The 27,143-nt window shown below is 40.1% G+C and overlaps 2 protein-coding genes across 5 annotated transcripts in view; one reads left to right on the top strand and one right to left on the bottom strand.

Moving 5' to 3' along the window:
• Positions 1-9,338, bottom strand: part of xkr6b (XK, Kell blood group complex subunit-related family, member 6b) — a 55,520-nt gene extending 46,182 nt beyond the window's left edge. The window contains exon 1 of the mRNA XM_029425877.1: positions 8,776-9,338. Within this exon, the coding sequence (XP_029281737.1) occupies positions 8,776-9,338 (563 nt within the window). The remainder of the gene's footprint in view (positions 1-8,775) is intronic.
• A 6,833-nt stretch (positions 9,339-16,171) lies between these two features.
• Positions 16,172-26,924, top strand: mtmr9 (myotubularin related protein 9). Of its 4 annotated transcripts, none has more exons than XR_003831710.1 (12): positions 16,172-16,260; positions 16,615-16,799; positions 17,685-17,793; positions 17,891-18,016; positions 18,124-18,297; positions 18,439-18,656; positions 18,831-18,992; positions 19,171-19,312; positions 19,633-19,853; positions 20,231-20,382; positions 24,419-24,688; positions 24,850-26,924. XR_003831710.1 is itself a non-coding variant. In XM_029425742.1 (11 exons), the coding sequence occupies exons 2-11, from the start codon at positions 16,618-16,620 to the stop codon at positions 24,580-24,582; spliced, it is 1,650 nt and encodes a 549-aa protein (XP_029281602.1). In that variant the 5' UTR covers positions 16,172-16,260; positions 16,615-16,617; the 3' UTR covers positions 24,583-26,924. The 4 variants fall into 4 exon arrangements, 2 of the variants coding, with proteins under 2 accessions (XP_029281602.1, XP_029281603.1); XR_003831709.1 differs by having other exon boundaries at positions 24,827-26,924; XM_029425742.1 differs by having other exon boundaries at positions 24,419-26,924.
• The last annotated feature ends 219 nt before the right edge of the window (positions 26,925-27,143 follow it).

Genomic DNA, 27,143 nt, shown 5'->3' with positions numbered 1-27,143 from the left:
CCACAGGTTGACTCATGGATCGAGGTGTAACAGTTTCCTGCAGAAATTAGATGTTTTGTCAGAAATAGGCTGCAGAAGTGAAGAAATAAAAAGGATGGCGGTATGTGGGGGATCAGAAAATGGGCTCTGTAGGGAGTAAAAGATGGGTGGTATGGCAGGATGAGGGACAGAGGGAGGAGGTGTTGAGTTGTATTGGGGCAGGAGGATGCTCCAGTTTCCTTGACAGGAAGGGAGGTCAAGTGTAGCTTTATGTGAAGGCAACACCGGGAGAGAGGCATAGAAATAAAGAAAAAGATGGAGGGGAGGGAGGTAGCATGATGACTAGTGGTAAGGGACAGAGCATTTGAGCTCACAGAAAGTCAGACCTCTCTCACTACAGCAAATAAGGAGAGGATAAGATGGCACAGAGGAACAGTGAGATGTCTCCTTCCAGGACTGATGGAGGAGGATAAAAGGCTTTATGAGGAGCCTAAGAACATTAATAGGTGTAAGTGATAGGGAGGGATAAAAATAAAAACATATGTTAACTTCGCAGGGAGGACAGATGGTAATGGTGTGGCTTAGAGCACTAATGGAGAGAGAGAGAGAGTACAGAGAGAACACATGATCATCTCAAATAGTACATCTGGGAGTGTAGGCCTCACCTATTTCGAGAGAAAAGGAAAAGATGAATATACGTATATAAGGACTACAATTATTAGGCTGGGGTTCCCATATGAAAAATAGCTTTTGTGAGCATTTTACCTCACACTGGATATCCTCTGGGCCCAGGTAATGATTTTCTCTGAGCGGAATATACAGCAGGATAATGTGAAAGAATATACATCACACAACATGCACGATATGTTTGTTGTGGGCGCTTCTGGAAAGTTGCAGGGGGGCAATTTGTTTAGAGGAGAATGGAAATAACAGACAGCTGTAGGGAGAATTGAGAATTGAATCGAGGCAGCCAATATAATTGCCAAATAGAACTAGGCGCACACCACAATGAACAAACAACAGACTTCGAAGTCAATAAACCCTACATCAATCTAAGCCAAGTTCCACAAGCACGCAAGCTACAACTGTAGCAAGCAGAAAAGAAGAGTGCAAACATGTTAACATACAACGAAACAAATTGAAAAACACTCTGAATCTGGAAAGTATGAGTTTCATTTAAAGGGTTTGAATGAAAATACCAAAGCCAACAATACCAATACCATGGATGTATTATGTCTAATTAAACATCCATGCTCAATACTTTCAAACTTTCTTATAATGTCGGTTCACTCAGCCCCAAAGCCAATGGTTCCTATTGAAGATGGAAATCATTATAAACTGGTAACAAATATAAATACATTCAAATAAAAATGGTTAATAATATCCTAACACTGCTGGGCACTGTAGTTTTTAGCAAACATTACTCACACAGTAGTAAATAGCAAAAAAAATTGCGGACTACTTTCAGCTGTGGATTCATACACATTTAATGCTTTTGTGAGTAGTTCTGGCTGTTTGTGAGACAAACATGTCACCCAGTGCACTGGTGTGGCTCGCTGATGTGTTTTTAATAGTTTTAATCTGTGTGCTCTGAGGGAAAGTGTGCAGGAGATGACTTTTCGTTTTCGAGCCAGGGGAAGGGGGGGAGGAGTTCATCGTCCACAGGCTACACAACCTCTCTCTCTAAGTGCCTAAAGAAACAGGACATGGAAATTTCTAATTCTGCCAAGGTGCATGTGTTTCTGTGTGTCCGTGAGCAAGAGAGAGGCTGCGATGTGAGACCGCGTATAAGGAGGTATATAAAAACAGAGCTACTTTCAACTCCCCTGAGGTGTGCTTTTGTGTGTGTGCGTACTCATATGTATGTGACCTGCATACAAATCTCTGTCTGGTAACCCATCTGCCCATGTGTTTAATATTCCATCATGAGGGCCAGCCTGTATCTGTCTGTTGACCAATGCTGAGAGGCACCAAGGATGCAACATCGGTGCCTTTAGACTTCTATTACACCATATTATTTTGCTCAGGAGGCAGGCCTGAGGCCGTTAAATCAAGCATCATCATAGGCTCTTTCTCCCCATTCATTCTGCCTGCACTGGATTTCAGAGCTCTCTGCAGCAACAGCCTGCATCATCGGAAATGGGATTGCAATCAGCTAACATGTTAGCTACACATGTATTTATTTTGGGTTTTATCCTTACATACAAGTCACCATCAACATTCTGTTATTATTTTCATGATAGATCAATAGTGTATCTGTGTGTTTATTAAGAGGCAAAACATTTCATTTCAAACAAATATAGCATGCTGAATCGAACATTTTCAAGCAATACTCTCTAATTCAATAACTCAGCTTGAAGTCAAATCCTGATGAGACCGAACCAAAACATCAATTGACTCCCTTTTTTTTCAGATGTCTCTCTTCCTGTGCTACTTGAAAAACTGAAGCACATATTTCTGTGTCATTTACGGCGTTCTGTCTCTTTACCCCCAGCTGCGACACGTTCCCGAGAAAGAAGGCTCTTTTTTTTCATTTGGATAGGCTCTTCCGTCACATAATTGGGGGTTTTCTTGGAGCGCTGGCTTTAAAGGTTTGTCCTCTGTTATCAGTGCTAATGAGAAAATGAGTAGCGTTGCACTGATATGTTCCAGAGCTACAATGGAAGTTTAATGTGCTGTCTGTAAATAACACACAATAGAGTCTGATGTGTACCTTAATAAAGAGAAATGTTTTCTGTCTCCGCTCCACTTTTCATCTTTTGTTCTCAAATGCATTCGAGGGACTGGCATTTTAAGTATTTTAATGTGTGCAAACATCAAGACACGCATTTTTTCATATGCCTTTTCAACAATGGGAAACAATTTGAATTTGTTTAAGAGATTCCCAGACTTATTTACTCTGCCAGTAAACTGAATAAGCAGCCTACCAACAGTCAATGCTTCAACTGTGGAGGGAACAAGATATTCCCATCTTTTCGCCATTTTAAACTCTCAATACATAATTATATGGATTGTCACCAATTTATCCAAGCATTCATCTTTTTCCTCTTTTACCCCGTCAGCTGGGTTTTTTTCCTCCTTGACGGGGCAGCTGGTTGCATTGTATCATCTCAACGTCTCGCCTCACTGCATGTACAAACCTTTTTTGGCAACTACAAGCAGCCCAGCCAGCCAAGAGAGGCTTTTGTCGACTCCTTCCCGGTCTATATTAATATTTACCAGGCTGGGAAACTGAGGCAGATGTCAGCCATGAGGCGATTTCTTCGTGTTGCTCGGTGGTGAGCCCGCACTCTTGTTCTGGATTAAAGTGTAATCCAAGCATCAGATTTGTGGTGTTAAAACATTCTGTACAATTGTAAGGGCAGGGAGTCCCCACTTCTTTGCGGCAGAACTGGAGAATGCCTTGATAGCTGAGGTGAATGTACAGTTTTAGTAATACAATAATATGGTATTTACCAGAATATTTATAATTTGGCTCTTATTTGACCCCTACACATATGGAAGATTAGCAATTTAGTAATCTGAAGAGCATTGAATTTTGGCACTTAACTGGAATATATTATGTTTTTATACGGTGTTAAACAAGCAATGACACAAATCACACACTACATCCTGGACAGAATGTAACATCATGAAAACAGGAATTATACATATTTCTCAGTAGCCCTGCAGAAACCTACCAACGACTACCAATTCATTGTAATGGACATCGTTACTCAAACGATACAAACTCAAACTAACAAGGCCAACATTTCAGCGCTGTTTAATACAGCAGACAAATACATTGTCAAGATTTATGTCTAGATTTAATGTAAGTCCTTCACTATACACAACAGTCCAAATGTGCACTAAATACAATATTAAGCCTAATATCTCATTTCAGAATATCAAAACATGACCCACGTGATCTCACCTATCATCATATCATCTTCATTGTGGTTCGGATGCTGTGCAACACAGTGTTGTATTTGCTTGTTGAACTGTATGACACCCGATGAGACAGTATAAATCAATACACAATCTCATATACACACACATACTGCAATACTCAGTGTGTTTAGTTTGGTACATGGCTGTGTGACGTTAAAACTGCTTATAAAAAGCATTAAAACGTATCCCTGTGATTGAGTCAGAATATGAGCACTGGACAGCTCCTGAGTCTTGGTTCTTGCATTGCATCAGTTGAATACTTAAACCTACAAGAACTGGGTAAACCAAGGATGAAAACCTCACTGAGAGCCTTGTGAAATCCTTTCCTCATAAGGTGGTTACACTGCTAGCTAATCAAAATACATCTAAATGGTTCCAGATGTCCAGGCTGAACTTGGGCAACAGGGTTCAAAAGGTTAAATGGACAAGGATGTCTTAGTCAAACTACTTCTTGTTAGAATCACATTCTCTGATGCATATTTGGAGAATTCACAGTTGTGTAAAGTGGCACTCAATTTAGTATTGTACTTCAATAAAGTTGGGGGAATTACAAGAGACAAGAGCATGGCCAAGATATCCTGACCTGAAGCTCCAAAAATACTGGGTCCTACATTTCCCAGAATGCATTCCTATAATACATTTACAAAGAATATTTTGTTCGACCTCCTAAATATCCACCTCTAGTTTGTAATGCCAAATTTGTATTCAAAATGTTAAAATGTTCTCAAGCTCAAGCCAATGACATCATCAGGGATTTTCTTCTTTTTTTTTTACTCCACCAGAGTCACAGATGACATTACACAGCTGTTTTCCAGATGTAGTACTCCCTGTGATGAGTACTTCATGTGTAATATGAGTGGAGTGCAACTTAAAATATGTAATAATTTAACCGCATTGAAGTATTTAGTTACTGATTGTATTTAGAAGTTGGTTTGAAACTGCAGCACATAGCCCCTATATTTTTTTTATCTGAGAAATATATGGGCTACATAATAGATGTGATGTTGAAATGCTCACTGCTCATTGGTTAATAACTGCCACTGGAGTCTTCAGTTAGTGAGAAGCTGCTGAATATTGCCTGTTATACAATAGTTTCACAGAAGACGACACCCCGCCCCACTCTGCTGGGATTTCCTAACAATAAAGAGCTTCCAAAACTTTCTACATGGATTTCCTCGGGGGGGCGAAGATGGATGGAGTTGTTTTTAGTCAGACGCTAATTTGGGTTTACACTGATTAAGCTGTCCATCGTACCTCCAGGACACCTCTGTGTATGTGTGATCCACTGTGTGCCTGAGCGTATGTGAGCAGAATCTCTAAAGCTTAAGGGACACCGTCAGGGAGGATGACATGACAGAGCTGTGGAGAGACATTGACAGAGCGGGATTACAGATGGGAGAGGGATCCTCCCCGTTCTGTCAACAATTACCAAGGAGATAACTGCAAAACAAGCTTGGCGATTCTGTCATCAGCTCGGTCCTCAGGTGCACAGAGGGGAGGCAGCAAATTGAATGTAGAAATGAAAATAGGCTCGAGTAATGAGACATGATGAGGCAGTGTGTTTGGCTCCTGTCAGCACTTCATTTTGCTTTCTTATATTAATGATGGCAAAACATTTCACAAACTGATACTGTAGCATCTTCTTAAGAATGCTGAAGAACGGCAGTTGCTTTGGAATCCTGTCATGGAAAATAATCATTAATTGCACACAAATTCAGACAATGAATTGCACTTTAATAAAGATATTCACGCCCCATAATACAATATAACATGATAACATATGTTACCTATTGGCAGTGTGGACTCTCACAGAGACTAATAATCTCCATATCAAGTGTTGTCGGTTGTGAACTCTCACTAAGCTGACAAGAGCAGCTCTTGACCTTCAACCCCAAACCAGCATCCAGGCAGATCATGTCCGAAGGGAGACAGTGGCCTGACAATGATTCCTCACCCGTGGCTTTGTGCTGTCGCAACATGCACACCAACATATGTTTACTTGAGTTCCTTGTGAGAAAGTCTCAATGCACTTAAACTTTGATTTAGTTTGGTTCAGTTTCGCTTCGGTCAATTGTTACTGCTGTAACTGTAAATCTGAATCTAGTCCAAATACTGTACTGTGGTTCCATGGTCCTAATGTCGATGAAAACATGTACATGTGTCCCGCTTCACATACTGATCTGAAGGTTTATCATTTATTAATAAAAGGTGGTGACCCCCTTAAATGCTCACTCCTGTGGAATAGCATGAATGTCCATAAAAATGTATTCATGCCATAAAAGAAATAAAAATTACAATGTCTATATACACACAATTAAAGCCAGCATAATTGATCAAGTGTATTGTCTACACAAGAATACCTGAAGACACAACTATGTAGTTGTTTAACAACTTTCCTAAAGGAGCAGTTTGACATTTTGGGGAAAAGTGGTTATTAGCTTTCTATTTAAGGCTACAGCTAGCAGCTAGCTTATCTTAGCATAAAGAAACAGCTAGCCTGGCTCTGTACAAGGGTCACAATCCACCTATGTACCAGCACCTCTAAAGCTCACCAATTAACATGTTATATCTAGATTGTGTTAATACAAAAACCGAAGTGTAAAAAATTAATTGCCATTTTACAGTTATGTGCCAGAATTTCCCAGGCAACCACTGAAGACTGCAGGAAGAAGAACTCAAGTTGTTGCTGTTCGGTTTTTGTATAGATATATAGATATAGATATAGAAACAAATAAGTTATAACGTGTTTATTAGTTACATAGCTTCTAGAGGTATTAGTAGATGGATTTTGTTACCTTTGGACGGAGCCAGGCTAGCTATTTACTAGCGTTTCCAGTCTTTATGCTAACATAAACTAAGCTAACCTACTCCCAGATGTAGCTTCATATTTACCGTACAGACATAAAAGTGGTATCAATTTTCTCATTAAACTCTCTACTAGAAAGCAAATAGGGTATTTTCCAAAAAGGTTCAATTATCCCTATATGGCATATGTTTAATGTGACACAATTTAGGCATGTAATCTACACAACGTAACAATTCCATAGCGTACAACATTTTTCTTACAAGAAGGATGTGAGACGTGACAAAACATCTAATGTGCTAGTTAGATTATGTCACTCAAGTGCGGTTTGTTTCCCCACGACACTGCTGCATCCTGTCCAGTGGCACAGCAGAGAGCTGTCTCTTATTTTGTGCAACAGAGATGAGACATCTTGAGCTGCTCTCACTTTACTTACACCAACTACTGTAACCACCAACACAACCAATGACTTTGACTGTGCAACAGTTCCTAGCACTCCCCATATCTTCTTCCCACTGATATGAGCAATGTAATCAATAGAGCCACACTAGAGTAAATAAACTAGAGCCAATACAACTGCAGCTAATCAATATAATAGCCTTCAGGTGCTGCTCGAAATTAGTCTAATGAGGAGTGCAGGGTGGATTGTCTCATTCTGGGAAAATCCGTCTTGACAGGGGATGCACAGGCATGCACTACATTGTACTTGAACATAGGAGTGGTTCTTTTCAGCCCCATGGAAAGGAAATTAAGCTAATTTCAAAGAAAGCGTTTTTTGGTTCAGATTGTACTCTTAGTCTATGCGCGTGAGTATTTTAGCCTGTAGCACTAATGTTTCAGTGCATTACATTAAAACACAATCATGATATAGACAATATTGGCCTGATGAGGAGCAGAGGCAGCTGTGAAACACAAAAAACAGAATCAGTGGTCAGTCTCAGTATGTGACGCACAAAAACACTACAATAGTCGACTGGAAAGCTGAAAGTCAGGATGGAATGATGTGACCCCTTCCTCTCAGTCTCACAGTGTGCTGTTTTACTTCTTTTTTTTTCAGCCGCTGACTGTCCTCTCAGAGCAGCCGTCATGCGTTACTTTTTTTTCCATTAAATGCCAGCCACTGCGTCTGTCTGCACCAAAAACAACTCGCTGCTCACAAGCTCCCGCTGAAAAGCCCAACTAGAGTAGATAAGCTGCGCACACCAGTGTCACATTTTAGTACTAGGCTGTAGCCGCTGACATGCCACAGATTACGCGCAGACACGTACAACATGAGTATCACTGCGGTCCCCAGACACATCAATTTGTATGGTCAAAAAGCGGATTTGGGGACCAAAGATGTCGAGCGTCGCAGAGGAGTCGATGACATCATGTCTGTGGGGGGAAGATGTAGTTTTGTGAGCCGTGAAAACAGATGCTCGTCTGGCCTCTAGTTGCAGAGTTGGAGTATTTGACGCGGGGAGAGATAGAGGGTGAATCGAGGGGACCGTGTGCACTGTGATGTGAACGGCGCCTGACGCACACTCTCTCTCTCACTCATACACACACACACACACACACACACACACACACACACACACACACACACACACACACACACACACACACACGTACACAAACACACACACTCTCAAGCTGTAGGCTACTACCTGTCCGTCTTTGAACAAATAGCCCTCTGCCCTCCCCACAAAAGCGCAATGGCGCACTGTGATGAAATAATCACAGCGGTGCAATTTATGTGCATCTGTAGCAGTTTGGTCTGGACACATTTGGCTGAGGGGCATGGGATTTTTTGCAAAATACTTAAAATATATTGAATATATTGAAAATGCAAATACAGGCATGTGTGACACCACATAGTGGAGAGTATGAGGCGAGCGTAATGGCATCACCACGGTGCTGCTTTTCACCCCAGTCATGTACACAACAACGGGTTATACCAGGTGACAGTCAGGAGGAGGTTAGAAGGCTGAGTGAATGGATAGAGTGAGAGGAGTTGGAAACATTGTGTTTTTGAGGTTTTAACTCGTTCTTTTAAAGGCAAAACTTGAAGTTTGTCTTACCTCCACACTTGTCCCAACTGAAAGATGTGTATGACGGTCTGCCAGACCCAGACAGAGAGGCGGCAGCACCTGTCTCTTTGCAGACTGGCTGTAGCTCTACGGCTACTCAGCCCCTCCACAGAGCCCAGTCCGCCCCCAGTGTAATCCTGCACAAACCACCTGAAGCTCAGGATCTGGACCAGAACCGAGGGCACCAGCACGAAGAACAGGGTCAGGCCTGACCACAGGAATTCCTGCTTGTGGTAATAGTCGATGGCCAGCCACAAATCGGTCCCCACGTCCCAGAAAAAGACCAGCAGTGCCAGAATGATCCACAGGCAGTCCAGCCAGAGGCGCTCCTCCTGCGGTGGACGCGCCGCATCTCTCCCCTTCCCCTTCCCCCGGAGGTAATGAAGGCAAGCGCTCCGGCAGCCCCAGTAGCACGACGAGGTGTTGCAGCAGTGGCAGATGTGGAATGAGCTGCTGTTCCGATTGTCGTCCTCCCCCGTCCCCACCACCTCGTCCAGGTTGTGCAGCTGGGCGAAACCGGTGACGACCCCACGACCATCGGATTTCGCTGCCATCTTTCCCTCTGATGTTCCCACCTCCTCCGGCTTCCGGGGTTCGTGACGACACTTCCCTGACACCTGTTTTGCACCCCAAATGTTGGAGCCATCTAAAAGCGGGGTGTCAGTGCGTCGCCGTCGCTCTCCCCAGATAGCGCACCAGTGGCGCCACGGACGCAGCACATCTTGTCTTTCTCTCCCTCTAATGCAGATCTAGTCCCTCCTGGTAGCAATAATCCAATCTACAAATTCAAACTATTTAATTTGAAACTCATGCATCCAACTGGGGTGGACCAATTTTTACCTGTGCATTAATCTCATCCCCGCTGCGCAGTTGTTTCCCCTCTCTGCAGCTCTCCTCCAGCTGCAAGCTGAATGCCATGAGCAGACCGTCCCTCTACTGTCCCACCCCGACGTTATTCAACCCCCACTTCTCCCCTCCTCCCCCTTTCTCTCCCCCTCCTCTGTGTGTGTGTGTGTCTCTCTCTCTCTCTCTCTCTCTCTCTCTCTCTCTCTCTCTCTCTCTCTCTCTCTCTCTCTCTCTCTCTCTCTCTCTCTCTCTCTCTCTCACATACACACACACACACACACACACACCATCTCTCCCTCTCACCGTGGTTGCCATCTAGTGTCTCGTTTGAAGCCCCCAAATATGCAGGAGAGGACTGCATGATGTAATGCAACATGCCTCATCACCACCAAAAAGAGTCTTTCCTGTTGTTTGAACATTTGAATCAGTCACAGTGACACAGTATGTGAGGGGTTACTTTTTGTAGGAGGAAAGTGGAACAAAATCAAAAGCTCTGCTACTGGCAGAAAAAACCCAGAGATTAACGCTTTATAAAGAGTTTTTAGTGACCTTACTGTGCTTTTAAGTATTTGTATCTCCTATTAGTGTAATGTTCCTCTTTGATATTGTCAGTATACTAATGAAATTATAAATTATATATTTTTCGAAAGAGAATTTACATCTCTTTCTACCCACATGTATTATCAAATAATTTGAAGTTAACGTTGGAAGTAATACCAATGGCATGACAAAACGAGCAAAACTATAGGCAGCTTCTACATGTACATATAAGAGGTAATTGATCTATAGGATCTATAGGTGAATCTATCGATGGTTGCTAAGAGACATGTCGGGTTTTCTATCCTTTGTGTAGAATTTTTTTTCCAGCAGCAGTCAAGGCTTTAAGCACGTGCTGAAAGTGACGCTTTCCCCTCCGGTAACCGTGATTAGACTGAGCCCACTGAGCTGCCATGCAGGGTCACATCCAGTGTGAGATTGATTGGATCATGTCCGCTTCACCCCCCCACCCCCTCGCTGCTCTGCTCCCCTGTTTAGACGCCAGATTTGATGGGAGCTGTCCAGTGCTGAAGTAGTGCTCAACCCACAACATCTCTCTCTCTCTCTCTCTCTCTCTCTCTCTCTCTCTCTCTCTCTCTCTCTCTCTCTCTCTCTCTCTCTGTCTCTGTCAAATTCACAAACACATACAAAAAAAATGTTTTTATATAATAATAATAATAATAATAATAATAATAATAATAATAATAATAATAATAATAATAATAATAATAATAATGACAGTAAAAATATTGAGAATAAAGAAATCATATAGGAAGATTGTTGATAATCATGCGTGCATGCTGAATCATTGATTATTGTGCAGGATATAAACAATAATATATACATATAATACATGAATAAAAAGGGTTTTTTTAAGTTTACATTTTTTGGCACTGTGTGAGGAAGTGTCTCTACACCAGTTCCTCCACACTGTTGGCACAGTCGCTCCTCTTTTGGCAGCCATGTTTTCTTATATCTGTCTGTTTCTATGGCCAGGCTGTGAGAACTCAGTCTGTACTTTGTTCTATGTTCCTCTGTTTCTCTCTCTCTCTCTCTGTCTCTCTATCTCTCTGTTCCTCTGTCTCTCTGTCTCTCTGTCTCTCTTTTCCTCTGTTCCTCTGTCTGTCTGTGTCTCTCTCAGGTCTGCTTTTCTGAGCTCATGAAGAATTGACTTTTCAGAGATACGTTGTTCTCACAGGACAGTGACGCTATACAATCATATGATGATATTATAGAATAAGATGCATTGTGTACATTAAACTAGCCAACAGTAAATAAAAGGAGTTCAAATTAGTACAACATTAAACATTAAATCACCTCATATCTCACTGGGAGGACTGAGCATGTCACCTTGGGAGTGTCAAAATCACAAACACACTCTGCCACCTGTGGTGTCCCTCAAGGATCTGTCCTGGACCCCACTCTTTTCACCATCTACATGTCCCCCCTTGGTCGTGTCATCAACTTTAAATTGATTTTGATGATAATACTTGCATACTTTTGCTTAAACAAGGTAACTCATACTCAATCTAAAATACACAATAAAAGTATCAAAGATTAAAACAGCGTAGAAAAACACAGTTAAAAGACACAAGATCATGTGTGTGACTAATCATCACAACTTTTTGACCGGGCGCCCCCCTCACAATGATACCTCTCCATCCTGTTGGCGTTATTGTGTTGAAATTGTTAACCTGAGTAGAGTTCATCAGGTCAGTCACATGAATTACAATCTAAACATAGGTGAAGACTATAACTAAAATGTCTGCGACTTTAATTTTACTACAGTACATTATGAGTACAACATCATGCCACCGTATGTCACCCAGCAGCCTGGATCAATTAATTTCATATTTAGGCATTTTGATTTAGTGTACTAGAAGTGTTTTCTTTGTATTCATTTAAGAAGAATTTAACAAAAGAAGTGATACTTACATGAAGCCAGTTGCACTTGCACTAATTTAGCTTTTAAAATAATAATGATTTGAGTGTGTGTGTGAATATCTTTTCCCACAAAAAGAAGTAGGATTACCTGATGAAAATCCTAACTAGGCCAAAATATTCTCCGTCATTGAAAAAATCTATAGATATGCAAAAAGAAAAATGTCTTCTGGTGTAAACTCTGCCTTCAACAATCATTATGTAAAGCTCAAACATCAAAGTGAAGAAACATTAAGCAAAATCATTTTTGAGTTTCTAATATTATCATCATGTTCACCTCTGCTGGTTTTGTGACTAATGACAAATCATGTTGGTGCAAAATGTCAACACATTACAGAGAGGTAAAGCATGACTGGCTTTTCTGTCTCTGTGTACTGCCAGGGTATAAGAGATACTATTGGACCAGTGAGAAGGAGCCCAGAGCTACATTAACTCACTTAATTATTTCTGATTGGGTTCATTGGACCAGGTCTTTGGTTTCACACCAAAACACCCATATGTTTTCTCACAGTCATTATGATGTAGACTACTTTACACTCTTTGTGGGTACTTTGTATGATCATAGTTATAATAAATCCAGTTTTTCTTTTTGGTTATTATTGTGTTATTACCCAGTATGTCTGGTACAAATAAATGTGTAATCTTTAAATGTGATCAAATGCACACAAGAGAGTATGGTAACACTGAGTGGCCTTCATTTTTTTCTTCTTCTTCAGGTGTCTGTTAGGCCTCCACAATGCCTTCTGAGCAGCACACTCAGCTTTAATATCCACATGAGATGGTAGACAGTTTAATGCAGCAAATGCCTCGCAGCTATAATAAAAACATATCAAATCAGATGACATCAATTCAAATTATAAAGCACTTTTAACCAATTTGTCGCAAACCGCCTTACAGGGCAACAAACAAGAACCCTAGGAGGATGATATTGCGTGCGTCGATTAAGAAAACATATAAGAGACATTTAAGAGAATGTTGCTGCATGAGGCAAATTGTTTCTTTAAATAATCTCAGTTTGGGGTCTGTTTTCTTCTGCTTATACAATAAGATAAACCAGGGGTGCTTCTCAAAAAGAAAGAAAGAAAGAAAAAAAAGTGAAAATATATATAAAAAAGAAAAGAAAAAGACAGCCAGCTCGAAAGAAACATTATAATAAAATGTATTATTATAGAAGCACATAGGGAAACATATTTCTAATGCTAACAAGGTTAACAGCTACATATGCTAAATAGTCATTAAAAATATATAATTAATGATGAATCTTTTAGGAGCTTTTACACTTATTCAGAGGTGATAACTGTAGCTGTTAATGTAAATGAAAAAAAATAAAGATATTGAATGAACAAACCTGGCCAGCCAAGCAATATCAGTACCACATCCAATACAGCTGTATTCAAAACAACATTTGCACAAAAAAACAAACAAAAATGTATTGTTCTACTATTCATTGCATAAGCTTGACAAGATATAAAATACCATTTTAAACTTTCAGAGGCTGTAGGGCTAGTGATGGAGCTTTGAGGGAAGAAATAAGGACGTTTCTCACAGAGCTTACGCAACTAATATTGGTATTAGACTGTACACCCACGTTTAAGTAATCATTATCTGCCGTGACAGACATGAACATGCCCAAAATAACATTGCATACTGTAGCAGAACAAACATCAGAACAGAAGGCTGGATGAGACATTGTCTTCATAAAGATTGAATGAAAAGCTTGAGTGAGTAATGGTGTAGGTGTGTGGGCACAAACTGTCAATATTACATTTAAAAATCAATCTAAAATGTGCTGGATGATGTTCCAAAATACTCAGAGTTCGTAAAAAGAAAAGTCAAAATCTGTAAGCGGGTGATTCAGATTTGAAAACTCAGTGATAACATCATGTTCACAGTTTGACAGGTTGCAGTTACTCCTCCAGATCTATCAATGTACTTTTAATGGAACATGTAGTTTTGTTTTTGACAAGTTTATTCATATCTTTCCTTCAATTCCTCCGAGGCACAGTAAGCAACGTGTTATCTCTTTAAACATTCAGCTGCTGACATAAAAGTTAGCATTTTTCACTGAAGCTTTTATAACAGATGCTAAAGTAAATCTCTTGCTGCACTGACACATTTGTCTAAGCATCCTGTTAAATAAAACATAGAGGTTGGGTTACTCTATTGTACCCTGCGTATGTCTGTGAAGTGAATATTTGCTTTGAAAGCTATTTTTTATCAGCTCATCTTCTTTTTAATAAAGTCACAGCAAAGCATATTTTTTCTCAGAGAAAGGGCAGTTATTTGGTTTGCAAAGCAACGCAGGTTTTCACATTCAATTGAGCCCTGGCGTCTGTACATGGGTTCTCCATGATGTGGGCTGAACAGGCCCAGAGAAAACCATCTATTGTGAAGCGCAAACAGGCTGCAACTGAAGCAAATACTGCGCTGATTTGTAATATATCACTCTCACACACACACACACACACACACACACACACACACACACACACACACACACACACACACACACACACACACACACAATGCCCTGACAAAGTTGTGTCTAAAGCAAACCGGCCCACTCTAGCCTTTTCCTAGCCATCTGCTCTTCTTCTTCTTCTCGTTCCAAAGGTGTTCACCTCTTTAGGCAGTCTCCCATTCAAGGTTGGCGTGTGCTTTAAGATCTCAGCAAGCAGGCCTCGTCGCTGTGCTTACAACTAAAGACTAAACCCTTCGGCAACAGCTTTTTCCTACCGAATAAACTCCCAGCTGCTGTTAGGGAAGCCGGCTCTCTTGTGATCTTCAAATAGACTCAAATTCTATTTATCATCTCTTTTCTATGAGTGTGCGCAGCTTTCTACTATACTTGGCATTAATGCAGAGATTGTATGGAGTTTCTCCATCTTTCAAGTTACCCTGACGTCTGCTTCCTACTCCACCAACCTGGCACAGTCTGCTTTTGACACTGGACTTTTTCATTGGACTCATTTCACAGACATCTTAATATTACATTAACTGTTAAAACTCTTTGTTAGTTTAACTCTCATTGCCATTTCTCATATTCCATCCCCTTCCACCCAAAGAGGGATGGCTCTCTGAAGTCTCCCTGCCAGGTTTTATTTTTTCCTCCTTATGTTGCTCTGCAATTTCTTGTTAGTCTAGTTATAATATATATATATATATATATATATATATATATATATATATATATATATATATATATATATATATATATATATATATATATATATATATATATACAGTAGACAGTAATGTATTTGTCCTTCTATTAGATTGTCTGAATAGTCTTGACGTTGTAGCCTTCTAGTGTCTAGTCTGTTCATGTACCTGACTACTGTTTTTATTGAATTTAGTCAGCCTGGTTTGCTACCTGTCAATTGTTATTTACAGGTCACCAGGTAGGCAGTCAGACTGACTGACCAAGAGCTTTTAAATCACCCAGTCTGCCTGAGTCTGCTTTTGAGTGTGAGGCCTTTTTCTTGTGCAGAATGTACCTTTCAAGCATCTTAAATCAAGGTGTTGTTGAATTATAGGGCCATGCAGATCAGTATTTGAACACCATGAGTCTCTCAGAAATCTTTCAATGTCACCACCTAGTGTCCTTTTTAAATATGTTTAGGGGTTTTATACAACAGGGGATGAATACATGATACATGGATGAGCCAAAATAATAAAAGCAGCTTCACATATACAACAGGAATGTGAAAGAAAATAGCCATGGAGGAAATCTGTAGGTTTTCATTTAATTTCATAACAGATCTTCTGTACAAATATTGTTATTTAACTAAGTACAGCTTTGAATTGAATAAGCTACAAGATGATTGTTTTTTTTTTTTTAAAGTATTCAACTCGTTTACTTGGGTAATTTCATTTTGGATGAATGAGAAGAACCTACATGTTTTAGATACATTCATATTTCATTTCATAGCTTTGGTCCCATTGAGTCCCAAATTGACGTTATAAACTCACACGCTGCAATGTTGATTTTCAAAATCGGTAAAAAAAAAAATGTTTACCAATAAGGAATTTGGTAATGTGCTATGCAAACTATCCAGGGCCACATTGTCACAAGTCAGTTGTTTCCAGTCGGCTTGTTTATGTAAACGTACCAGTCTCGCCCAACAACAAATAAAACGAAAAGGTAATCAGGTAATTATACGATAAATCATTTTAGCGTCAATGAAAAACATAAACGTTTGTTCCGTACTATTATAGTATGTTTGATGTTAACATTTTGACGTGAATATAAACATGACGGACAATTTATACGGTCTGACACAGCTAGCTAGCTAACTGACGTTAGCCACTTCATTTCCTGACTCAAGCTAACTTTAGCGAGCTGACATTGTTGCAGCATTTTTAGGTTTAATTGGCATTGACTTACACGATATCTTTATTTAAAAGCAGCACACCAGGGCTTGAGTTATTCTGTATTAGCAGTAGTAACGTTAGCTAATCTGCAGCGTCATCCATATGTTTTAAAAACAGCTATATTTTCTTCAGATCATGGAGTTTGCAGAGTTGATAAAGACACCCAGGGTGGATGGGGTAGTCCTACATCGGCCTTTCATGCCCACTGTGGAGGGGACCCTGTGTTTGACTGGCCATCATCTGATTCTCTCCTCAAGACAGGACAACACAGAAGAGCTGTGGCTGCTTCACTCAAATATTGACTCTATAGAGAAAAGGTGATGAGCGTCTTCTAAACTAAGGACTTAACACATGTTTCCTAATATATCTTTCAGGCAATGTCACTGTCACATTACATTTGAGTTAGTTACGTTAAAAAGACAACACATGAAAAGGTTGGTGGTGTGTAGTGTATTTTATTTTATTTTTCATTGTGTGACTTTATTTTATAAAACCCATTATGAAAATGGAGCCACATCAGCAGGACAAGTATTTGGGGGAGGCATTTTCCGTAACAAAGGGAGGAAGCAGAGAATGAAAGTTTTGAATGTAGTTACACTCATGTTTTAATGCAACTTTGAGAATGCATGCACCAGATCTAAGCACGCTAATCTCTTTCTTCTGTACCCTTACGCTTGACTTTTACAGTGGAGGGAGGATGTGAAACTGTTGTGACAGGAAGTCTGACTGTGTGCTGTCACTGCAGTGTTTCCCACAGGTTGGATCTTTATTGTATGTTGCTGAGAAGGGTTGGGGAGCTGTAAACAGCATTGAGGGTTTAACGTTGGCTGTAAAAGATCAATAAGCAAACAAACTAATGAATGCACTATCCTAACACCCTTTTTTGATTAATCAGCGCAGACTTAAATAATTTATTGTGGAAATTTGTTCAAAGTATTTACCCATAACCATTTAGAAGCAGTTACTGGGGACCAACTCTAGCTCTGAGGCCTGTGCCTTGGTCAAATTCAGACAGGAGTATTTATAATATCTAACATATACATCTTTTGGTGTGGAGAAATTCAAAGTTCCACGTGGAACCCCAAATGAGGAGAACATGGAAGAACACAGAAAGGCCACAGTCGACCCCACAGTGTTTCACATGGGGCATTTTTAAGCCGTGTTCTGCCATTTAAAATAAAATCTTCCGACTTCCCTTTCAGATTTGTGGGGTCTCTGGGAAGCATCATAGTCAAATGCAAAGACCTGAGGGTGATCCAGCTCGACATCCCTGGCATGGAGGAGTGTCTCAACATTGCCAGCTCTATTGAGGTAAAACAAAATAGCAAAATGTTCACTTTTACATTTAAAAATGTCAAATGAAATTCTACATGTATTTAACTAATATGTATTCTTTATTCCTCTCAAGGCTCTGTCCACGCTTGATTTGCTCTCCCTGATGTACCCTTTCTTCTACCGGCCCATGTTTGAAGTCATAGAAGATGGTTGGAATTCATTTCTTCCAGAGGATGCCTTTAAAGATTTGGAGTCCATGGTATGGACTTGATTAGTGACACTAACTTTCACACTTAACATTCTCCCAGCCATCTGCTGTAGATGCTTAACACTCTTCTTTCAACTTGTCACCATCCCTTTTATCAGACGGATGAGTGGAGACTAAGTGAAGTCAACAAGGACTTCAGTGTGTGTCCATCGTACCCCCCTCTGGTGGCAGTGCCCAAAGACGTCGATGATGACACTCTGAGGAAAGTAGCTACCTTCCGTCACGGTGGCCGTTTTCCAGTACTTAGCTACTACCACAAAAAGAATGGCATGGTGAGCACCTGGGAAATTAAGTTAATATGATTTCTGCTGCAAAATAAACTTTGTGGACTTAATGTCGGGCATGGTTTAGTTTTATTTGTATGGAATGTTTTTAGTTTTTTTTTAATTGCCTCAAATCACTTCCACTTTCAGGTGATGATGCGCTCAGGGCAGCCTCTAACAGGCACCAACGGGCGACGGTGTAAGGAAGACGAGAAGCTGATCAATGCCACCCTGCGACCAGGCAAACGTGGCTACATCATTGACACGCGCACCATCAACGTTGCCCAGCAGGCCAAAGCTCGAGGTGGAGGGTTTGAGTCCGAGGCTAACTACCCCCAGTGGAGGAGGATCCACAAGGCGATCGAAAGGTGAGCGGGCAAATAAAGTGAATCCATAAAGTAATACATAATCTTTGTGTTGACTTCTATGAGGCACTGTCTTTGGATAGCATATAATACTAATACCATGTGTCAAAATCATTTTTCAACATTTGTATGAATCAAAAATGTAATTTAGTGTTGTGACAAATCCATCTTTTCCAGATCTAACATTCTCCAGGAGAGCCTGATAAAGCTGGTGGAGGCGTGTAACGACCAGTCACACAGTATGGACCGCTGGTTAAGCAAGCTAGAGGCTTCCAACTGGCAGACTCATGTGAAGGAGATCCTCACCACTGCCTGTCTGGCTGCTCAGTGCATCGACAGGTCAGGGAACAATGTTTGATTAGTTATACTAACACACCAGTACATACTAAGCAATGCATTAACAATTCATCCAATCTGAACATATTGCATTCAGAAACTCACAAATTCAGAATCTGAGTTACTCGTCTGTGTAGAGTTGAGTAGCAGGTGACAGACTGTGATCGTGTGTTTGTCCCAGGGAGGGAGCGTCAGTGCTAGTTCATGGTACAGAGGGGGCAGACTCCACCCTGCAGGTCACCTCCTTGGCTCAGATCATCCTTGATCCGGCCTGCAGGACCATCAGAGGCTTCCAGGGTCTGGTGGAGCGAGAGTGGCTCCAGGTAAGCTCATCTGACCTTTTGAAGCACAGTCCAAGTCTTTTTCACCCTTATCATGAGAATTATATAGAATATCTCATTTTAAATGCTTGACATTACACACACTCTGTTTCTTTACATACAGTTTTGGTATTTATACGTTGGTCATACATGGAACAATATGGGCACAAATGAGGTTACAGAAACAATTACACCTCACACAAAATTGTATATGTTTCCGTGCAGGTATAGTAATCAGGTCCAGTAAGCATTTTAATATCATGATGGACACGATCTTTGTATTTCTCCTCATGACCCCTCTCACCTCTTTGACCATCTGCCAGGCGGGTCACCCGTTCCAGCAGCGCTGTGCCCAGTCGGCTTACTCCAACAGCAAGCCTCGTCAAGAGGCTCCATCCTTCCTGCTCTTCTTGGACTGCGTGTGGCAGATTCTCCGCCAGTTTCCATGCTCCTTTGAATTCAGCGAGAGCCTCCTGGTGCTGGTCTTCGAACACGCCTATGCTTCTCAGTTTGGCACCTTCCTGGGCAACAGTAACTCTGAGAGGTGAGTCTGAAGTCTGTTCCATCTTACGTCAGCCGTATGCTCGTTGATTTTGGTCTACATCCAAACAATACAGTGTTTATAAAAGTGTTTGCAGTATGTCTGCCATTAGTGTGATCATGTCCCATTCATGACTTTGATGTAAGAATGCAAAACATCTTTTATTAAGCCTTTCCTTCACATTCTGTAAGCAGGTTTATTAACACAGTTTTGTATTAGTTGACTTTCCCAAAGTCAATCCTTAAAATGTTACTGAGGGAAAAGAGATGTTTCTCTTCATCCATGGATGTGTCATTGTACACATTATAAGACACATTTGACAAACTGTAGGCAACCACTGTTCTTATGGTTAACCTAACACCCGCTTACCCTTTACATAGAGCCAAACTGTCTCTGCCTGAGAAGACTGTGTCCCTTTGGTCGTGGGTGAACCGGCCCCAAGAGTTGGAGCGTCTGACCAACCCACTCTACGAGGCCAACAGTCTTGTGATCTGGCCCTCCGTGGCCCCGCAGAGTCTGCTGCTGTGGGAAGGTAAGAAACTAATACAAAAGACATGCAGTGACTGAGATTATATACAGTATGTCACCTAAAAGGTTCAGTCTATTCCAGAGAAGGTAAGTCGGTCCATTATATTTGTTATTCCCTGCAATAAACAACGTTGTCTCTCAACACTGAATTTAGTTTTTTAAAGCAACTATATTGAGTTTGTGTTTTACCGGATAAGGAAAGTAAATACTGTTCATCAATATCTACAAAGATTTAAGGTATAAACTAGAAGTTGTTCTCACAATTTAAGCTGTTGTGACCTTTGCATAAAACACTCTTCACCCTATATAGAGGAATGTATAAATCATTAAATGCTTTCTGAACATTTGTATACACTGCAAGTGTTTTTGTTTATGGTAACTTTGACAGAGAGTAGGCTTCACCTCTAATAGCAATCCTATTATTGTTGATTCACACAGAAAGCCTGTTTCTGTGTGCATCAACCCGTTAGACTGCGTGCTGTGTAATCACAGCATGGCACATGTTTCATGACATTGTCGGTTAGACTCATGCTGTTGGTTTATGCTTGTTAGGGAAGATTGATTGAAACTAAGTCCGACTAAGTTAACACCTGACACCGGTGACAAAAGCCTAAAACAGTTGTTAGCACTTGGTAGGAAACCTGCTGCAGTAACCTGCAGTTACACTGCCATAAATAGTTTATACTCTCGTCTCCTATTACATTTTTACTCAGACAGACATTCTGTAATCCCACCAGAAGGGGGCGCCATTGATTTCACCATTCGCACCTCTGATGAACTCAGTTACCCTGAGCCACTAGAAAAAAAACGCAGCATACATATTTTTTTCCCTTTTTGCTGTTTGTTCAAGACATTAATGCAGGTGTGGAAATGTGTCACAGCAACAGTAAATCATGTTTTAATTTAGTTTATTTTGATCGTTTTCAATTCATTCAACTCAAATACACATATAGAAAATAATATGTACACTATGCTTTTAAAGTTGTGACAAACTAAAGCAAGTTTTAAACTACAAAGGTGTAGGCTATATGTATATTATATATACATATACCCAAACAAAAGTTCATAGACACACTAATGTTCATACGTATTACACATTTTCATTTCCTTTTCAAAACTATTCCAACTCCTTTGACTGTTATACTTCTTTGTTTGGCATTTGTTCTAATCTTTGTTTTTGTAAACTTGCAAAGTCTTCTTAGTTCATACTCACTCACTCTAGTTTAGAACATCTTCTGGATCCAATCTGGAAGCGTCTTATTTTTTACTTCATACACGAGTTGTGCCGTTTTAAAGTCCACCAAACCAAAATGACAGGCCATAATTTCCCCCCTCGTCCAATTACATGACCTTTTGACACGACAACCAATGTAACCAAAATAAACATTCAATATAATTCACAGTTGTATCTGTAATATGTATGTAAGTAATATGTATAGTACACGTGCAAATATTTGGTATTTAGTCTAAAATACTGTGTAAACAAAGATGTTGGCTGTTTCTGACCTTTCAGCAGTGAAAGTCCTCCTTGCCTTTTAAGAACGATCACATGAAGAGGTCAAACTCAGCATGTAGCCGTTTGGCTCGTAGGACTTTTGTTTGGCTTGCGTGTTTTTCTTATTATAGGTTGCACAGAATGTGTCATCACTGACACCTGATCCCAGTGACGCTGGACTGCGACAGTAAAATGTTACTAGTTAGCAGTCATTTGCACGCTAATCTTAGTCCTGTGGCACACTTTTCCACTTCTCTGTAGCAATAATCTCATAGTTCATTTATGAATTAAAGGCTTCTATTGCACCGCAAATATCAATTAGAATGACTTGATAACTGATGTCATATCGTTACAGAGACTGCATAAAAGATTAGATTAGATTCAACTGTATTGTCATTGTTTGAGTACAGGTACAAGCCAATGAACATTAACATTGCTTTTCTAACTGACTTTAATTTAAAGAGACAGTGTGATTTGTGTTGGAGATATCGGCCGTAGAGATGTCTGCCTTCTCTCGAATAAAATGGAACTAGATTGCACTCAGCTTGTGGTGCTCAAAGCGCCAAAGAAAATACATTTGAAAAACAAACTCTCTTTCCAGAAACCGGTTACTCAAGATAATCCTCAGGCCTTGCTGTGAGCAGTTTCATGTAGAAACCTTTTCCTCTCTTCAGAACTACTACACCCGCCGGCCGTATCACCTTGCAGAAGGGAAGCGTGCATTACAGTCTTACAGCTCATCCGAGAGGACGGCATTAGTGTTTAAATCTCTGTCACAAGCACCAGCCTCGTGTCCATGAGTAGATGACCTTATGTGCGGTCTCGGTAGACAGAAAATAGTTCCTACGTGAAACTGCTCACAACAGGGTCTGGGGATTATCTTGAGGAACCTGATGATGATTTCTGTCAAGAGACATTACTGTTGAGCTTTTCAAATAAAAAAACGTTGGCGCTTTGAGGCGAGTGCCATCGAGCTCCATTATATCGGAGAGAAGTATAAAATAATCTAGATAGATAAATAGCACTACAGGTAAGAGGAAAAATATGTATTTTTTATTTTTGGCGTAAACTGTCCCCAATAATTTTGGGTTCAGTGACAATAAATCCCAAAAGGTTGGAGTGAGATTGACGAGATAAGTGAAATTTTAACCACGAAGATTAAAATAAGCCCAGCGGGTCTTCTGCCTCTTCCTGCCATGTGTTTTGTATGTAGTATTTATAGAGTTTAAATTCAAACCCCCAAAATGTTCCAGCAGAGTCTATGCTAGAAATTGCTGAATGTCTCGAATCGGCTCAAAGCAAACGCCATTCATAAAGAAAAATAGGGGGCGGGAGGCTAGACAGAGAATGGGGTCTTTAGGTTGAAGCGAACCTGTTTGAGGGGCCCCTTCCTGCCTAAACCCCCCCCCATTCTATATGAACTATGAGAACAACTGAAGCACGTGAAATGCAACAGACATCCTGCTTATGCAACCCTTTCACAGAGAGTCACGCACACTCCTGGGCCAACCTGAAAGCCCCCATGGACGTCCATTTATGTAGCTCTACATGTTGCATTACGCACTGTTCCACTTGCTGTGCTTCGACTAAGTTGTTGTCTTTGTTTAGATTTGGAATGAAGTTTGATGTTTTTACTATTAAAAATGCTGAGCGGTGTTGTCCATGCTGAGCAGGGCTCCATGCGACAGTCACGGGAATCCTAAATTGCAATTGTCTATTGTCTAGTATTTGAGATACAAAGATGCTTAAATCCTGTCAGTAATGTCTGTACCATAAACTCACACATCCCCCCCCCCCCAGTCCCCACTTTTAGTTTTATAATATGTGTAATCTGCTCCAATCCACCCTTTGAAATACAGAGGCTCAAAAGTTGATTGTTTATAGTTGTATTAATTCCAGCATTAATTTAAAGGGACATTCCTATTAATGTGATGTTTCCAAGTGCAATAAATCTAGTATCTACACTAATAGAAATACATAACATGACAAAATAATTGAGATCTCCATATTGAGTGAGACGAGTCACATTGTCGCCGTATGGACGCACAGTGAATCCTTGTTATGTACGCTAGTTTTACCGACAAGTCGCCTCCTTACTGTTGTACATTCCAGTCCCACAGAACATCTCTGTGGTCACACTTGTGTTTACGGAATATCAGTCCCTTATCTTCGTCTGTCAAAGTCTCCCACAGAGATAAGTGTGGGCAAGGAAAGTTTTTACATCAGTTCCCACCATCAGCTTTTCAACACTCTTTGACTGATGTTACATTCAGCCTCAACAGCAGTTCTGTGCTTATTACTCTCAGTACCAACATGCTAAACTATGATGGTGAAAATGATAAATGTTACACCTGCTAAACATCAGCGTGTTTGTATTGTATTGTTGATTGTGATCATTTGAACGTTTAGCTCAAGGCCTCACAGAGCTACTCGGGCTGTAGGCTGTAGACTCGCAGTCTTCGAGGAATAAGAGAAACCAATTCCTTGTAACACATTTAGTGTTTTCTAGATTACTCACAGTGTTCTCCTCTCTCTTCTGTTACAGGAGTGTTCCTTCGTTGGAACCGCTCCTCCAAGTGTTTGGACGAGGCCTATGAGGAAATGGTACATATAATTGAATACAACAAGGAGCTTCAGAACAAAGTGAACAGCCTGCGCAGGCAGCTGGCCCAGCTGGAAACTGAAGATCCTCTGCTGCAGACGCCATAGAGAGAAGGAGAGAGAAGGAGAGAGAAGGAGAGAGAAGAAGAGAGAGAAGGAGAGAGAGAAGGAGAGAGAGAGAGAGCTGTGAAAGGAAGCAAGATGGCAGAAAGAGGTAGAAAATGGGAAAATATGACTAAATACAAAAACAGATCAATAACAGCCCGGTTTTAAATTATTTTCAGATGTTTGAGAATATATATTTCAAACAATAATATTTTTTTTGATTTTTCTTTTTACATGTTTGATGAAGACACATTTTGGTTTCCCTCACAGATGAAAAATGAAAATCAACGACTCTAAACCCAGGTTAACACCAAAATCTACTTCTCTTTGATTTTCATGCAGTTATCTCATCTCACAGCTTGCACCTTCCAGTCATAAAAACATACATTTTAAGCTAATTTTACTATATTATGTCATTGAAACTAAGCAGGAGTGAAAGGGAAAGATACAGACGCAAAAATATCCACCTCTCATAGTCTACTAACATAGAGTTTAAACAAATAATCAATTAATCAATTAGTCAATTAGTCAATCGTCCAACAAATAATTTGCAGCTATTTAGATATTTAATTAATCCTTTCAGTAATTAAGCAAATATGCCAAACATTTGCTGGTTCCACCTGGTTTCTATGTCAGATTTCGCTGCTTTTCTATGTCATAAATCACTGTAAATGTAATGTTTGTGTTTTGGGACCGTCGATCAGACAATTTGAAAAAGTCACCTCGAGCCCAGATGCAAATTATTTCCCAATTTTTTGGGCATTTTAGAACCTGAACAATTAAAAATAATCAGATTAAATGACGATGAAATAAATTGTTCATCGTGTCCTTACTTCAGCGTGCACCTGTGTGTACAGAAATAACTGAGTCCCTAAATTACGCTTTTGCTTGTCAGCTGCTAAGCCTCATCAGACCTGCTCACACCTGCTGACTCTCTTGTACATACACAGACATCTAAACAGGAGTAAGTCCCATGTCAACGCGTTTGAATTGATTCCTATGTATTTTTGGGCATCGATCTCGATCTTGTTCATTAACTTACTGCAGGGTACAGGTTTCCCCCAAACATCCTGCTGAATGTATATGCCACTGAAGAGTAACTATGGCAACATATAGGGTGCTATAAGGCAGCACGTGACTGCTGCACGATGAGATGATATAATAAGCGTAGGTAGGGTCAGCGCCTACTGTACAATGAGAGGGGAGGCTTGTTTAATAAGGATCTGACCAAAATATCTTGTATGCTTAACTGATTATTACTTGACATTCCAGTAAGGAGCACGGCTGGAGGTATTGACAAAGATTTAAATATATTATGTCATATATTGCTTTAAAGACCAATATATATTTTGGTTTTTTAAAGTTATATATACATTGTTGCGTTCAAGTACATTATCAAGCAAAATGCATATCTGCTGTTTTGTAATTTAAGAGCCCAAACTAATGCACTTTGTGTGAAAGGCATATTCAACTATAATTCTTGTAAGGAGTATCATTTTTTTGTCAGTACTCACCGGCTGCCACCATTAGACAACAAATATCTTAATATTTAATGTGAAAACATGCCAATATATCCAAATAAATGTCAATTCAAACTATTAGGCTTCAGTCTGTGCAGCTGAGGCAGACAGTGTGACGTTCACTTCAGTGTCGATGTCTCATCAAAGTGATCATTTTCTCACCAACGCCTGACGCCACATAAATACATTGTTATTGCTTCTTCTAAATCTTTAATTGCACTCATCTTATGTCATTACAGAAGCAGCTAAACGTGTTTAAATCAACATTACTTTCATTGCTGTCCATGGGTAAAAGTAGCTTTCATTAGCATAATACTGTTACGAAAGCTTTATGCTGCACTTTAAATATAAAACAATGGCAGTTAAATTAAATCCACAGTGGTCATTCTTGGCCAGTTGTGTATGTTGCGTGTGTACATTTAATAAACTTCAAGAATGATGTAATAATCACACTAAACTGAACCGATTCCAGCCACTACATTAAACTGCTTTTGAAAGGGAAAGTTGTTTATAGCTGCACTATATACATGTTTTCCCTTTGGCAAAAAAAAAAAAAGGACACCTTACCTACTGTTGCTTTGTGTGTGCATGAATGGAACAATGCATTTAATCAAGCTAATGATTTACAATTTCCTATGCTTGCATTATGCATACTGTCATCGTTATATGATCGTTGCTTTGTCAACAAAACTCTACTTTGTGCAATGCCTTACTGCAAAATAAACATTTAAATACTTTTATCACTGCTGATCAGATGTCTGTAAAAAATGTATTAATTGTTCAAAAGATTCCATGTTTTTTAAACATTAAAAAGCACAAAAGGTTTTGGATTTTGTCATCATTTAATGAGTTTACATTTCTTTCACACAACTGTAAATACATTATTGGATTGACTTTGCTAATGTAATAGTGTTATGTGTTTTGGTTCAGTCTCACCAGTCATTAACCCAGTCTCTAGTTGCAGCCTGCAGCTGTTAATATGAAAAACCCCTTAACCCCCCCCCCCCCCCCCCCCCCCCCCACGCTACCTGAAACATAGTGGAG

The sequence above is a fragment of the Cottoperca gobio genome, chromosome 24 (genome assembly GCF_900634415.1).
Source record: "Cottoperca gobio chromosome 24, fCotGob3.1, whole genome shotgun sequence".
In the NCBI taxonomy this organism is placed as follows: Eukaryota; Metazoa; Chordata; class Actinopteri; order Perciformes; family Bovichtidae; genus Cottoperca; species Cottoperca gobio.
The sequence above is the reverse complement of the archived record's forward strand: the minus strand, read 5'-3'. Positions and strand labels throughout refer to the sequence as shown.